This window comes from Thalassophryne amazonica, chromosome 10, assembly GCF_902500255.1.
Source record: "Thalassophryne amazonica chromosome 10, fThaAma1.1, whole genome shotgun sequence".
Classification (NCBI taxonomy): Eukaryota; Metazoa; Chordata; class Actinopteri; order Batrachoidiformes; family Batrachoididae; genus Thalassophryne; species Thalassophryne amazonica.
Genome location: NC_047112.1, coordinates 57429786 through 57444926, shown reverse-complemented (window position 1 = coordinate 57444926; position 15141 = coordinate 57429786). Strand labels below are relative to the sequence as shown.

Sequence of the window (15141 nt, the reverse complement as noted above, 5' to 3'; positions counted from 1 at the left end):
CAATTTTTTTTTTTCTCAACGTGCGCGTGAACGAATCGTTACAGCAATTCGCGCCATGTGTGAGTCATAAAACGCAGGGAAGACGAAGACAACACACTGGAAATAGTTTTTTTCCTTATTTATTCCTTTATTGGTTCATTCTACTGGTGCTTATAGTTGATAAAACTTGGATAAAGTTACTTGCACCAGTGCTAGTGCAGTATAAAATTACGTGCACCGCTCTAATAATACGTGCACAAACTAGCACATACACGTACTATTTCGAGCCCTGCATTCCTGATGCAACTCCACATTACATGGAGAAACTGGAACCTTCTGCAATACAAACCACTTGGTTACCACCACTGTCATTAATAATAATCTTCTACTACTACTGCTATGAATAATAATAATGATGATGATAATTTATTATTATTGTCTTCAAAAGCCCCTGGCCTGCACAATCTGTACAAAGTGCTACCTGATTGGTGTGTAAGGTCCGTAAACCATCAATTCAAAGGTTCGAAGCTTGCTTTGAAGATGCAAGAATGCTTTGCATCCTGTGTTTTGAATTATGGGATGTTGTGGATGCTCACAAAATACACTGACAAAATACAACTAAAGTAGCTGGAATGCAGGTGTACAATAACTTTTCAAGGCGTTATGGCCAGAAAGGGGCAATAAAGGCCATGGTGGTGCAGTCAGAGCCACACACACACAGAGGCTGCAGCGTGCACACACCCAGGACAAAAATCGCAATGAATTTTATTTATTTATTTATTTTTGAAGGTGGTAGCTATAATAAGTGGGGTCTTTATATGGCATATACAATTACTTCACCGGCCGCTACCATTGGGGAACACAGTGTATTTACTTGAAACTTTCATATGAATGAACAAGACAATGGCTGATGTGCTACTAGACAGTGACTTCTGTTGTTGAACTACTTGATGAAATTAAGATGACTCCACAACATCACATGGAATAATGTTCAGAAAAGGATTAATACAGCTGAATCTGTCTATATTGATTACATTTACCTTTTTAAATATTTCATTCACATCTTTTGAGGGTGAATTGACACTGACGTGTGACCTCCCCAAAGCACTGAATTTTATGTTTTTACCAACTTAAGTACCACCTGTCTGCTTATGGGTGTGTATTGAGTTTCTGGAAAGGGGGTGGGGCATTGGGTTTAGGGACCTAGAAATTCAGGATTTTTCTGTCTACTCATAGCTGCTTTTTCATTAATAAATAAATGCAGTGCATACAGTGCAGTAGTATTCACAGCGATTCACTTTTTCCACATTTTATGTTACAGCCTTATTCCAAAGTGGAGTAAATTTGTTTTTCCCCTCAGAATTTTGCTCACAGCACCATCCAGTGACAACATGAAAAAGTTTCTTGGCTTTTGTTTTTGTGTGTTGTTTTTTTTTTCTTTTTTTCAAATTTATTAAAAAAACATGAAATCACATGTACGTAATTATCCACAGCCTTTGCTCAATACTTTGTTGATGTTCCTTTGACAGCAATTACAGCCTTACGTCTTACGGAATATGATGCCGCAAGCTTGGCGCACCTTTCTTGGGACAGTTTTGCCCATTCCTCTTTGCATTACCTCTCAAGGTCCATCCACTTGCACGGGGAGTGTCGGTGCATAGTAGCGCTCGACATTGCCATTGGCTCGGCGGCGATTTGGCCCACATTTGGGTACTACCAGCCAGTACAATTTATAAATGAGGACCTGCTCGGGCCACTACACATTTTCGCAGAATTATATTTATTTTACCATTTGTTTGGTGGAAAAGTCATATTTCTTCTCCATGTCATCAAATTTCAGCGAGTCTGCCATGTTTGTTTCTGTCTTGCATCACGCTCCTGCAGAGTCTTGTGTATGCTCTGCTGAGGCTTGGCAGACACTGTACGATATTTTCAGTCGTTGTACTTGGCTCCAGCTCAAACTGTGCAACAAAAAGTTCAAAGCACACGATTCATGTTCTCACACTGTACGGCCTGATGCTCTGATGCGATCTGACTGCTCACATTGTATGTTCAAAAACCACACGTCGGGCTCGTGTTTCTAGAAGCAAAACATAGGCATGAGAATGTAAATACTTTAAAAAAAAAAAAAAAAAAAAAGCTTCCGTTTACCTATCAGCATGCACAGTGAGTGAAATCAGGTGGGGGGGAGACTGAACGCACACGCGCACACACAGCAGACAGCAACATGATTCACGAGAGGACGGTAAAAAAAGAAAACAAACATTCATATCAGGTGTTGCTACTTACTCTGTTATATAAATGAACTATATTTCATACGGAGTCTTAAAGCTGTGCAAGGTGTAGCAGCTTACTTCCTCATCTGTCGTAAATCCTGTGTGTGTGCGCACACATATACGTTCAGTCTCTCCCCACCTGATTCCACTCACTGTGCGCGCTGGTAGGCATGAACTTTAATATATTAGGTTATTGCGAGAGAACGCAATAAAAAAAACCCCACAAGACTTTACATGAATGCAAAAACGCAAAAGTACTTTTTATCCGATTAATCGATAGAATACTCGATTACTAAAATAAGCGATAACTGCAGCCCTAGTTCATTACAACACGTGACAGTATGGGCTCCAAGAACTATCACAGGAACCACTACGAATGCAGTCACGCTCTATTAAGGATCACCACTAATCAAGACGGACCAACACACTCAGTTGAGAGCTTCATGCCATGAGGCGAAATGAGTGTGGTGCGTGGCATTCCTGGAAGATTTTTTTGACAGCCAAAAACATGCTCTTCAAATACCACGCACTGTTAAGAAACCTATTCAGATGCGTTAAGTCACATTAAGAATGTCAGGAATGTGCCATGAATGACAGCTAAATGACATTTGTAATGTCTTGCCTGTTTGTAAATGCAGCATTACGGTCCAGTGTCAGGGGAGGGCTGAGCTCCCGACACCGGGAAAGATCCAAAACTTGTAAAGATGTGAAAAAATAAATAATTACCCACGAAAACAGAAAGGCATACACTCAATTTGACAATCTGCGTGGTGGCGCAGCGATGTTGTGCCATTGCTTCGGGAGAGCCCTGGACTGTTGATGTTGTTCAAAAACACAAAAGTACTTTTTATTCTATTAATTGCCAGAATAATCAATAGAATACTTGATTACAAAAATAATTGAGAGCCGCATCCCTAAACATAAACATGTTCAAACAAAAACTGAAATGCAAGAAGTTTTAAATTAATGGCAATTTTGCGCAGTTATGTTCATTAATTTCAGCGTTAGAATGCACGAAATTGCATCAAAATTAAAAAATTTCAACGGCTGTAGTTTGCATCGCACATTTACGCCTGGGCAAGTAGAATTTTGCTGGGGCCACTAACTTCTCACTAACTAACTTTGCCTGGTTTCATCCAAACATAACGCCTGGCATTCACAAGCAAAGAGTTCAATATCTGTCTCATAAGACCAGAGAATTTTGTTTCTCATCGTCTGAGTCCTTCAGATGCCTTTTGGCAATCTCCAGGTTGGCTGCCATGTGCCTTTTACTAAAGAGTGGCTTCCATCTGCCCACTGTACCATATGGATTGGTGGATTGCTGCAGAGATGGTTATCTTTCGGAAAGGTTCTCCTCTCTCCACAGAGGAATGCTGGAGCTCTGACAGAGTGACCACCGGGTTCCCTGAGTAATAGTGCAGCAGATAACAGAATATTTCCAGAGGAATTCTATAAATGGTAATGGAAGCTAGGGCTGTCACGATTAGAAATTTCTGGAGACGATTAATTGTCAGACAAATAATTGCGATTGACGAATATATTGTCTATTTTTTTCTTTTTTTTTCCTTCTTTATATTCTACTATTGTAGTATAATTACACAACTCTGGAAGAACGTTTGGCTTCTGTGAGTGGAGAAACTGGGAATGGTGCAACATTTTTATTTTTATCTTCATTTTACATACAGTCCCAACTTTTTCTGATTTGTGGTTGTTTCTGTTGCATTTCTGAAATTGTTTCTCCTCATCTGTTACGTTTTGTGCTTAAATACTGCATTAAGCTCAAGATTGAACAAATAAATACCTTTGGAAAATAACAGCTGTTAAAGTTCAGAGTTCTCACCTGCTTTTTGTGATCTGTGCGTCTGAACATTGTTTTTTTTTTTGTGGCTCAGTTCATTCATATATTCTCATTTTTTTAAATATGTTTTTAAAGATATTTGACCGTTTATTTCATCTCATGATCTCATAAATTCAGCATACGACGCGCACATGGTGTGAACAGGACCGTAACGGCAGAATCACACCTTTAGAGAAAGTTCAGAGAGAAGTAAAGGCAGCTTCAGGTTTTCGTTTTAACATGTTCACTTGGGTTAAAATCCTCTCTCTGCTCTGCGCTCGCTGCGCACTGAACGTGTCACACCTGCATTCAGGAATCTCCCTCACCCACCCCCTCCCTCGCAGTCTGCAGCCTGTTGACTCCGCGCACGCACACACAGGTGCACACACAGGCACACACACACACACACACACACACACACCGACAGCTTTGCGTTTTAGACGGCTTTTGAAGAAGACGGCACTGTTTTAATCAGCTGTCAGCCTCCTTGTTATTGTCCCGTCTTAAGACGAGAGCGAGGCTGCAGCACAATGACGTCAGATTCTGATTCGTTTTATGCTTTGTGGATAAAATAAATAATTCACGGTAATCGCGAATATGAAAAATAATCGCGATTGACGAATATTGTAATAATTGTGACAGCCCTAATGGAAGCACCAAATTTGGCCCAAATACACCTTAGACATTACTCTTTTGGAGAGAGAAAAAAAACAAAAAACAATTGGCCGTTTGAGTTTTCAGTAGGCAGCTAGTTGAGGGCCAATTGAAGAATTACACAAGGGTCAAAATTAAAAGATACTCCAATCATATTGAACGCTATACCACATTATTTGTCTGATGACAGAATTCCAAAAATATATAGTTTGGACTATCTCTGACTGAATGGAGTAACAACAGCAAGGTCAATTTCAGTTTGTGCAGGGGTCAAAAGTTAAAGTTGCTCTAATTTTGGTAAAAAGTGGTGCAAATTATTGGTTGAGTTAATAAGGCTTTAAAAAAGAATAGTTTGCACCATGGGTCATGCTGAGTTATCATGTTATGTCACATGTCATAGAATCCAATGGACGCTGACATTGTTTGACCTTCACTTTGCAGACCAAACATTCAACAGTCAAAACTATCCCATTTATTAATCTTATTGGCTATTATCATTTGCAGGATTGTTTCAGTTATCTGCTGCACTGTAAGGTTGTTGTCCCCCGATCACTCAATTCAGACAAGTAGCCAGCTCTAGGAAGAGGGCTGGTGTATCTGAACTTCTTCTATTTATGAATGATTGAGGCGACCATGCTCATTGGGACCTTCAAAGCAGTAGAAATATTTCTATACCCTTCAAGTTATGCCTCGAGACAATCCTGTCTCAGAGGTCTATAGACAATTCCTTTGACTTCATGCTTGGTTTGTGCTCTGACATGCACTGCCAACTGTGGAACTTTTACGTATAGATAAGTGTGTGTCTTTCCAAATCATGTCCAGTCAACTGAATTTACCCCAGGTGGACTCCAATTAAGCTGTAGAAACATTTCACGGATGATCAGTGGAAACAGGATACACCTTAGCTCAATTTTGAGATTCATGGCAAAAGCTGTGAAGACTTATGTACATGTAATTTCTTAGTTTATTTTTATTAAATTTGCAAAAATCTAAAGATTTTTTTTTCACTTTGTCATTATGGTGTATTGTGTGTGGAATTTTGAGGAAAAAATGAATGTCATCTATTTTGGAATAAGGCTGTAATATAAAATGTAGAAAAAGTGAAACGTTGTGAATACTACTGGTTGCATTCTGGCACATCTGTGTATCATGTCATGTACTGTCTTTCACAAATTAAAAACCAAAACCTGTTCTGTCACTGCACATTCCCTAGTGCAAGAAAGTCAGTCATGTACTGTATGGGTAGTGTCTGACTAAGCATCAGTACTCCAAATACCATCACAATCAGTACCAACAAAACAGGAGTGGCCTTGCTGGTGTCCTATCCAAGGCTTTGAAAATCATAGAAACTGACATACAAACTCATTTCAAGCACAATTTAAAAAAAAAAAAAAAAAAGTCCCTTCAGCTGCTCCCTTATTTTCACTCTGGATTGCCACAACAGATTTGAGGTGCATGTTGAATTGGCAAAGGTTCCACACTGGCTGCCCTTTCTGACACAACTCCACATAACATGGAGAAATGTGGCGGGGGTGGGATTTGAACCTGGAACCAAGCACACTAATCACTTGGCCAGCACCCCTCCACCATTAAATGGTCAGAAAATAATGGTTTGGGCCCAGTTTCAAGTCTCTTTTGTTCCCCTGCCCCTTGGCCCTACCCCTGCCCCTTTGAAACAGGGGTTAAGACAAAGGGGTATGACTCTAGCCCTATGAATTGTGACACCCCTCCACCTTACAGAGGGGGAAAAAAAAAATGCCTGTCTCAAACTGCCATCTTCACTGTTTCTCAACATGGCAACTGAAGTGCAGCTTGTTGCAGTAGCCTGTTTGCTGTTTTTATTTTCTTGCCTTTCTGCGTGAATGCAAAGAAATAGAAGAAGTCACAGATTTCTTTGACGCATCGCAATCATGACGGAGAATTTTGTGGTATTAATAATTAATTGAATTAATTAGTACTTTATAATAATAATAAATAGTATTAATAATTAATTACTCATTAATTAATGTTAATAATACTAATTAATATTGTAATTGGTTAATCATTAATTGATTTACTAATTCATTAATTACTAATTAAAATAAATAAACACTTGAATATCTCTGTGTGGAATGAATGTGTACATTATACAAGTTTCACTTTTTGAATGGAATTACTGAAATAAACTTTTTCATGATATTCTAATTATATGACCAGCACCTGTATGTATATTTGGGTTGCATCTAGTTCTCTTAACCTTATATTTCTTTTTCAAATTCTCCCCATTTTTTGCATTCAGCACTATTTCCTTGACAAATAATAGCAGTCTATTAGGACGTTATGTGTTACACATATACAGTAGTGTTCAGAATAATAGTAGTACTATGTGACTAAAAAGATTAATCCAGGTTTTGAGTATATTTCTTATTGTTACATGGGAAACAAGGTACCAGTAGATTCAGTAGAGTCTCACAAATCCAACAAGACCAAGCATTCATGATATGCACACTCTTAAGGCTATGAAATTGGGCTATTAGTAAAAAAAAAAGTAGAAAAGGGGGTGTTCACTATAATAGTAGTGTGGCATTCAGTCAGTAAGTTCATCAATTTTGTGGAACAAACGGGTGTGAATCAGGTGTCCCCTATTTAAGGATGAAGCCAGCACCTATTGACCATGCTTTTCTCTTTGAAGGCCTGAAGAAAATGGGACGTTCAAGACATTGTTGAGAAGAACAGCGTAGTTTGATTGAAAAGTTGATTGGAGAGGGGAAAACTTATACGCAGGTGCAAAAAATTATAGGCTGTTCATCTACAATGATCTCCAGTGCGTTAAAATGGACAAAAAAACCAGAGATGCGTGGAAGAAAATGGAAAACAACCATCAACATGAATAGAAGAATAACCAGAATGGCAAAGGTTCAACCATTGATCAGCTCCAGGATGATCAAAGACAGTCTGGAGTTAGCTGTAAGTGCTGTGACAGTTAGAAGACGCCTGTGTGAAGCTAATTTATTTGCAAGAATCCCCCGCAAAGTCCCTCTGTTAAATAAAAGACGTGCAGAAGAGGTTACAATTTGCCAAAGAACACATCAACTGGCCTAAAGAGAAACGGAGGAATATTTTGTGGACTGATGAGTCAAATTGTTCTTTTTGGGTCCAAGGGCCACAGACAGTTTGTGAGACGACCCCCAAACTCTGAATTCAAGCTACAGTTCACAGTGAAGACAGTGGTGCAAGCATCATGATATGGGCATGTTTCTCCTACTATGGTGTTGGGCCTATATATCGCATACCAGGTATCATGGATCAGTTACTTATGTCAGAATACTTGAAGAGGTCATGTTGCCTTATGCTGAAGAGGACATGCCCTTGAAATGGGTGTTTCAACAAGACAATGACCCTAAGCACACTAGTAAACAAACAAAATCTTGTTTCCAAACCAACAAAAAATAATGCCTCGCAGATGTGAAGAAATCATGAATAACTGGTTATACAACTAAATACTAGTTTAGTGATTCACAGGATTGCTAAAAAAGCAGTTTGAACATAATAGTTTTGAGTTTGTAGCGTCAACAGCAGATGCTACTATTATTGTGAACACCCCCTTTTCTACTTTTTTTTTTTTTTTTACTAATAGCCCAATTTCATAGTCTTAAGAGTGTGCATATCATGAATGCTTGGTCTTGTTGGATTTGTGAGACTCTGCTGAATCTACTGGTACCTTGTTTCCCATGTAACAATAAGAAATATACTCAAAACCTGGATTAATCTTTTTAGTCACATAGCACTATTATTCTGAACACTACTGTACGTGCATATATATATATATACTCAACAAAAATATAAACGCAACACTTTTGGTTTTGCTCCCATTTTGTATGAGATGAACTCAAAGATCTAAAACTTTTTCCACATACACAATATCACCATTTCCCTCAAATATTGTTCACAAACCAGTCGAAATCTGTGATAGTGAGCACTTCTCCTTTGCTGAGATAATCCATCCCACCTCACAGGTGTGCCATACCAAAATGCTGATTAGACACTATGATTAGTGCACGTGTTTGCTTTAGACTGCCCACAATAAAAGGCCACTCTGAAAGGTGCAGTTTTGTTTTATTGTGGGGGGGATACCAGTCAGTATCTGGTGTGACCACCATTTGCCTCATGCAGTGCAACACATCTCCTTCGCATCATCCGTGAAGAGAACACCTCTCCAACGTGCCAAATGCCAGCGAATGTGAGCATTTGCCCACTCAAGTCAGTTACGACGACGAACTGGAGTCAGGTCGAGACCCCGATGAGGATGATGAGCATGCAGATGAGCTTCCCTGAGACGGTTTCTGACAGTTTGTGCAGAAATTCTTTGGTTATGCAAACCGATTGTTTCAGCAGCTGTCTGAGTGGCTGGTCTCAGACGATCTTGGAGGTGAACATGCTGGATGTGGAGGTCCTGGGCTGGTGTGGTTACACGTGGTCTGCGGTTGTGAGGCTGGTTGGATGTACTGCCAAATTCTCTGAAACGCCTTTGAAGACGGCTTATGGTAGAGAAATGAACATTCAATACACGAGCAACAGCTCTGGTTGACATTCCTGCTGTCAGCATGCCAATTGCACGCTCCCTCAAATCTTGCAACATCTGTGGCATTGTGCTGTGTGATAAAACTGCACCTTTCAGAGTGGCCTTTTATTGTGGGCAGTCTAAGGCACACCTGTGCACTAATCATGGTGTCTAATCAGCATCTTGATATGGCACACCTGTGAGATGGGATGGATTATCTCAGCAAAGGAGAAGTGCTCACTATCACAGATTTAGACTGGTTTGTGAACAATATTTGAGAGAAATGGTGATATTGTGTATGTGGAAAAAGTTTTAGATCTTTGAGTTCATCTCATACAAAATGGGAGCAAAACCAAAAGTGTTGCGTTTATATTTTTGTTGAGTGTGTGTGTGTGTGTATATATATATATATATATATATAGATATAGATATAGATTTTCCAACTTACTCCCATTGGTGAAACTTCTCATTTTCTGCCTGAAAGCTTATTAGGAGACGAGTGTGTTCAGGGCTCCCTGTTTGTTTACAAAGTACACACGTGTTACAGCCCTTGAAATCCAACAGCAGGGATCGCTATTATCTAAAGATTTATGAACATACAAATTAACGTGCGTATCCTTTATCATGATTTCCTCCATTGTGAGATATAAAAGTGTCTTATCGTAGCGTTCATGTGTATATGCATTATAACACCTCAGCACACGAGCGAAGTTACTTATTCTTCAGAACGACAATATACGCAACGTGTATATACGTTGCTGTCATAGGCAATTGCCTGTAAAGTTTTTTGACAAGTTATAACTTTCTAAACAGCATAATTTGTAATGAAAGCCGCTTTCATTTGTGCGGCTCTGGGCGCCATGTTTGTTTCTTTGGAGACAGCGGTAAGCTCCTCCTACCCCTCCAAATGGAGTGAATCTGGATGCATACTCCGTTTGGAGGCGTTTGTTGCCCTCCGCCTACCCCTCCGCCTCGCTCCTAAAAGAGAATTGAGACACCCCTCTGTCTCTCGTGCCCGCGCAAAACAGAGGGAAAGGGGTAAGGGGAAGGGCTGAGGGGTAGAATTGAGATTCAGCCTTAGTCCTCTGATTTAGTATATTTCTGTGTTGTCAGTTGGTCCATCCCTTTTTTTTCTTGACAATTGACCACACAGTCCTTTTAACTGATTGTGTGGAGGTATGCAGATGACATAATTATTAGCTCATCTATGAAATTGAACATTTTCTTCAAAATTTTCCCAAGGTTTTTTATTTTCATTTTAAATTTTTATTTATTTTTTTTTTTAAGAGTAAGGAATTTCAACACAGCATTTCTAAACATCCTAGTTTTGTTTTGGATGCTTACATTGTTTTCCTTTTGCACACAGAAAACCAAATTATTTCACTAAGCCAAAAACTACCCGCGTCAAAATTATTACCCCCTCCCTGATGCTCATAGTCAATTGTTTATCCTTTCTGCTGGATAGCAGTCTGCAGTCATTTGTTGTCACTTTCAGCAAGTCTCAGAAATGTCTCCTAAGGACTCTCAGCCCATTCTTTTTGAGTGAATCTGTCAAGGTCCTCCACATTTGATGGTCTTCTGAGCTTAGTCTTCAGTTCACAGATTTTCAATGGGATTTAAGCCAGGACTTTGTGCAGGCCAGTTAGTGATGTTCACTTTCATCTTCTGGAGGTGGTTCATCACCAAGTTAGTCATGTATGTTTTGTGTCATTGTTGTTTTTGAAGACAAAGTGATGACCCAGTTTTCCTGCTCACTACTTGAGGTTCTCTTTTTAAATCTTCACATATCCTTCTTCCTTCATGATTCCTTCCACCTTGGGCAGAGTCCCAGTTCCAGATGAACTGAAGCATCCCCACTGCCATGTTAGACTGTGGGGACAGTGTTCTTTGGGTTATACATCTCTCCCTTCTTTCTCCAAACATCAACAGTATCCATCCATCCCTCCATTTTCTTCCGCTTTATCCGGAGTCGGGTCGTGGGGGCAGCAGCTCAAGCAAAGCTGCCCAGACCTCCCGATCCACACACACCTCCCCCAGCTCCTCCGGGGGAACCCCAAGGCGTTCCCAAGCCAGCCGAGAGATGTAGGCCCTCCAGCGTGTCCTGGGTCTTCCCCAGGGCCTCCTCCCAGTGGGACGTGCCCAGAGCACCTCTCCAGCGAGGCGTCCAGGGGGCATCCGGAAAAGATGCCCGAGCCACCTCAACTGACTCCTTTCGACATGGAAGAGCAGCGGCTCGACTCCGAGCTCCTATGTAATCTAATATTAAAGAGGATATCTCACTCCAGTTGACACTCTTTTGGAAAAATTATACACCAGATTATAAATAATTTCTTCCAACTCTTTAATGTGTGCAGGCCCAAATAAAGCTGATAAAAGTAGACTAAAGCAATGTGTGTCTGAAAAATGCATGACAAATTAATAGCCATTTTGACCCAGAATAATTGCGTTACATCAGATAATGGCTTGCTTGTGTAGCTGCCTGAAAGTCACTTCGCCTGTGTCCAGCTACAGTCCACGTCTTGACTTATGCAGAGCTCATGACACACAGTCAATCTGCGTTGCTTTTTGTCTGCAGATGTATGAATTTATTTGGGCTTTCAAGTCAAATTCTTGTGTGTTGTGATCAACATATGTCCACCTCTGCCTCTTTGTAATCCGCGGTGTATTGATTTCACTGATTAACATCAGTTTGAGCAGATGGGACGAGTTCATCGGTGAAATCACCGGTGGGGTCAGTGACTGCAAAGAAAACCTGCACCCTCTTGGTCCTTTCTGGAAACTTTGTGGATGCCACTGTTTTAGATCTTTGAGTTCAGCTCATGAAAAATGGGAGCAAAAACAAAAGTGATGCATTGTTTTTGTTCGGTGTATATAACATCAAGTGACATGAAATATAGCACAAATTAATGAAATATGAAGTTTGCATCATATTTAACTTTAAGTTTGCTCAAGTTGCAGCTCTTACAAGAGATTAAAAAAGCATTACAAATCTTGAATTATGTATTTTATATTTTATGCTTAGCTTTAACAAATTTTCACAGTTCTAATTGTGCAAAAAGAATAACTAGGTCCAACGTCTTTAATTTCAAAAGCCCTGTCCCCCTACAGCATCGTGGAAATCGAATGCCTTAAATCATAGATTTATCTTTTGTTTACGTTGCCTTTTTGAAATGTAAAACTCCATAATGTTAAACGCACTTTGCTTTTTCTGGCATAATTTGCCAGGCCACCTTTAATAGCCCTCTACATCCCATTGAGTAGGTCCTGTAGTTAGGAGCTCTATGTACTGCATTAAATTAAAATTTAAAACTAATTTTTCAATGGAAAATTGATTAATTTATTTAATCAAATTGTGACACCGTGAATCGGAATCGAATTGTGAGATACTGAAACATTCAGACCCCTGTTAATAATTGTCATGTTAATAATTTTGTCGCCCTCTGTGTGTCTGATAAAAGTTATGGCATGCTAAAAAGTTTCTGGCTGTTTGGGGGGGTGGGGAAGACTTTGAATGAATAACCCAAATGCCTCTCTTTTCTCCAGGTTTACCTGCAACCATTAAGACTCACCAATGGCAATGGCTACTGACATGCCTGTGGACATGGTGCCGGTCTCTTTACCCCCTCCACTCTCTCCCCCAGACCTCACCCCACTCTCACCTACTCTCAGCACCATTGTAGGTCTAGATCAAATTCCCACCCAGGAGGCAGCAATAACACAAACCCCAGAGACAACGGTGAGTGTGGAACACAATTCTGCTCCAGATGTCACCCTGTCTCAGCCAGCAGACCCAAACCTTGCCCAGCCTTCTGGGTTGCCCTTGTCTCCTCTGGCCATACCATTGTCAGAAGCCAGCATGAAGAATCCCAGCTGCAAGATTATGACCTTCCGGCCCACTGTGGAGGAGTTCAAAGACTTTGCCAAATACATTGTCTACATGGAGAGTCAGGGAGCCCATCGTGCTGGTTTGGCCAAGGTTAGCACATCACACATTTGTGTTTGCATATCCATGAAAACTTCCATCTCTACCAAAGAAATTGTAATTTAAATTTTGTAAATATCTTATAATTAATTCATGCAACATGCAGATCCACCTTGGATTTGCTGTGGCGACCCCAAGTGCAAAACAAGGGAGCAGCCGAAGGGACTTACTATCTTATAATTAATTCCTTAAAGTTGTAATCACTTAATTTTCCATGATGTCACTGATTATTAGATCAGTTGTGTCAACAGTAGTAACCCCATCACTCTTTTACCAACTAGTTAGCTTTCTAAAAGTAACTGCAGTTGGGGAGAGAGATTGGGGTAGGGGGACAAGAATGTCCAAAACAATGTCATTACCCTCAGATTTTCTCCTCTAGGTGATTCCCCCAGAAGGCTGGAAGCCACGGAAGACATACGACACTATCGAGGACATGGTGATTCCAGCTCCTATTATGCAGGTGGTGACTGGACAGTCAGGTCTGTTCACCCAGTACAACATCCAGAAGAAATCAATGACTGTGGCTGAGTACCGCAAGCTAGCCAACAGCAAGAAGTAAGTGGATTTCTAAATTCTATTTGTCTTAAAAAACAGTTTTAACATATGTTCAGATTGCACTGTAAGTAATGTCCACATATTTCTAATCTGTGTGTAAATGATTTTACTACCCCTCCCCCCCCCCATAAATAAACAAATAATTGCCCGCTCTTGTCACAAAGGTACAAAGGACATTTCATTTGAGAGTTAGAACCAAATGTTCACTCACTTGTCAAATAGGATAAGTATTTTGAGTAAGTGTTTTTTGAAACAGTGTTGTGTTTTCACATTGCAAGTGTGATTATTTTCTCACAAGGTAATATAATGGGGGATTTTCACGCTTCTGGGTTTCTTAGGCGGAAGAAAAAGTTACATGTACTTTCAGACTTCCAGTCAGTTGTCAACAATGGCTGAAGCGACTTCACGGTGTTGCTGTTGTGTAGTGCTCTGCAATTCCAACAAATAAACACAGCTGTACCTCAGCTTTCGCTCATTCTCGAGTGACACATGTCTCCGAAAGAAATTGCTGAGAGCTTAGACCATGATGTTCGCCCTGCTGTTACTGTGGAGGAGCTGTTGTGTGAGGACGAAGCGGAGGACACGGCAGTTTCGATTGTGGAGGAGCCGTTGTGTGAGGACGAAGCAGAGGACACATCATTTTCGACTGTGATGGCAGAACACTACTACCATTTGGTTCCTCAGCCCGGTATGTTTTATTTATCTAGCTATGATTGATTCCAGTAATGCCTCAAGATTAGCTTCTTTTATCGTAATTGTTCGGTTGCCCTATGTTTTTTCTTTTATTGTATATAATTAATTTACAATAAGCCCCTTCTGTTATTTAATTTCTATTTGTGAAGATATTTCAAGATTTTGTATAGTAGCCATTGTTTGCATTTGACTTGTCAAAAAAATTATATATATCCTTTATTTAACCAGTAAAAGCCTCAATGAGATCACAAATCTGTTTTTCAAGTAACCTGGCCAAGAAGACAGCACAACATGAACACAGACCTAACCTACACAACAAATATACAAAATGTATATGTATGTATGCACATATACTACACATTTAAATAAATAAAATAAAAATCACAACATCCAGCCAGCATGAGATACAGGTACAGTTACTAAAATGCCATCATAAAAACATTTAAACACATGAGTATTCTGTACTTTTGTACTTTTGTCAATGCTGTTAATATAAATTAACAGCATTGACACGTGGACTTAAGTCCAGATATAAAATTTGATCGACAAATCTCAATTTAATTGACGTCTTAACATTTGACCAACTTTGTTAGTTTGACTACAGTGTGACATTCTGCTCTATTAA

General features: G+C 39.9%; 1 protein-coding gene across 1 annotated transcript in view; it reads left to right on the top strand.

The window, feature by feature from the left end:
- kdm4b (lysine (K)-specific demethylase 4B) overlaps positions 1-15141 on the top strand; it is a 169569-nt gene that overhangs the window by 6983 nt on the left and 147445 nt on the right. The window contains 2 exon segments of the mRNA XM_034179170.1: positions 12830-13262; positions 13648-13823. Coding sequence (XP_034035061.1) covers positions 12858-13262; positions 13648-13823 — 581 coding nt within the window. The 5' untranslated portion in view covers positions 12830-12857.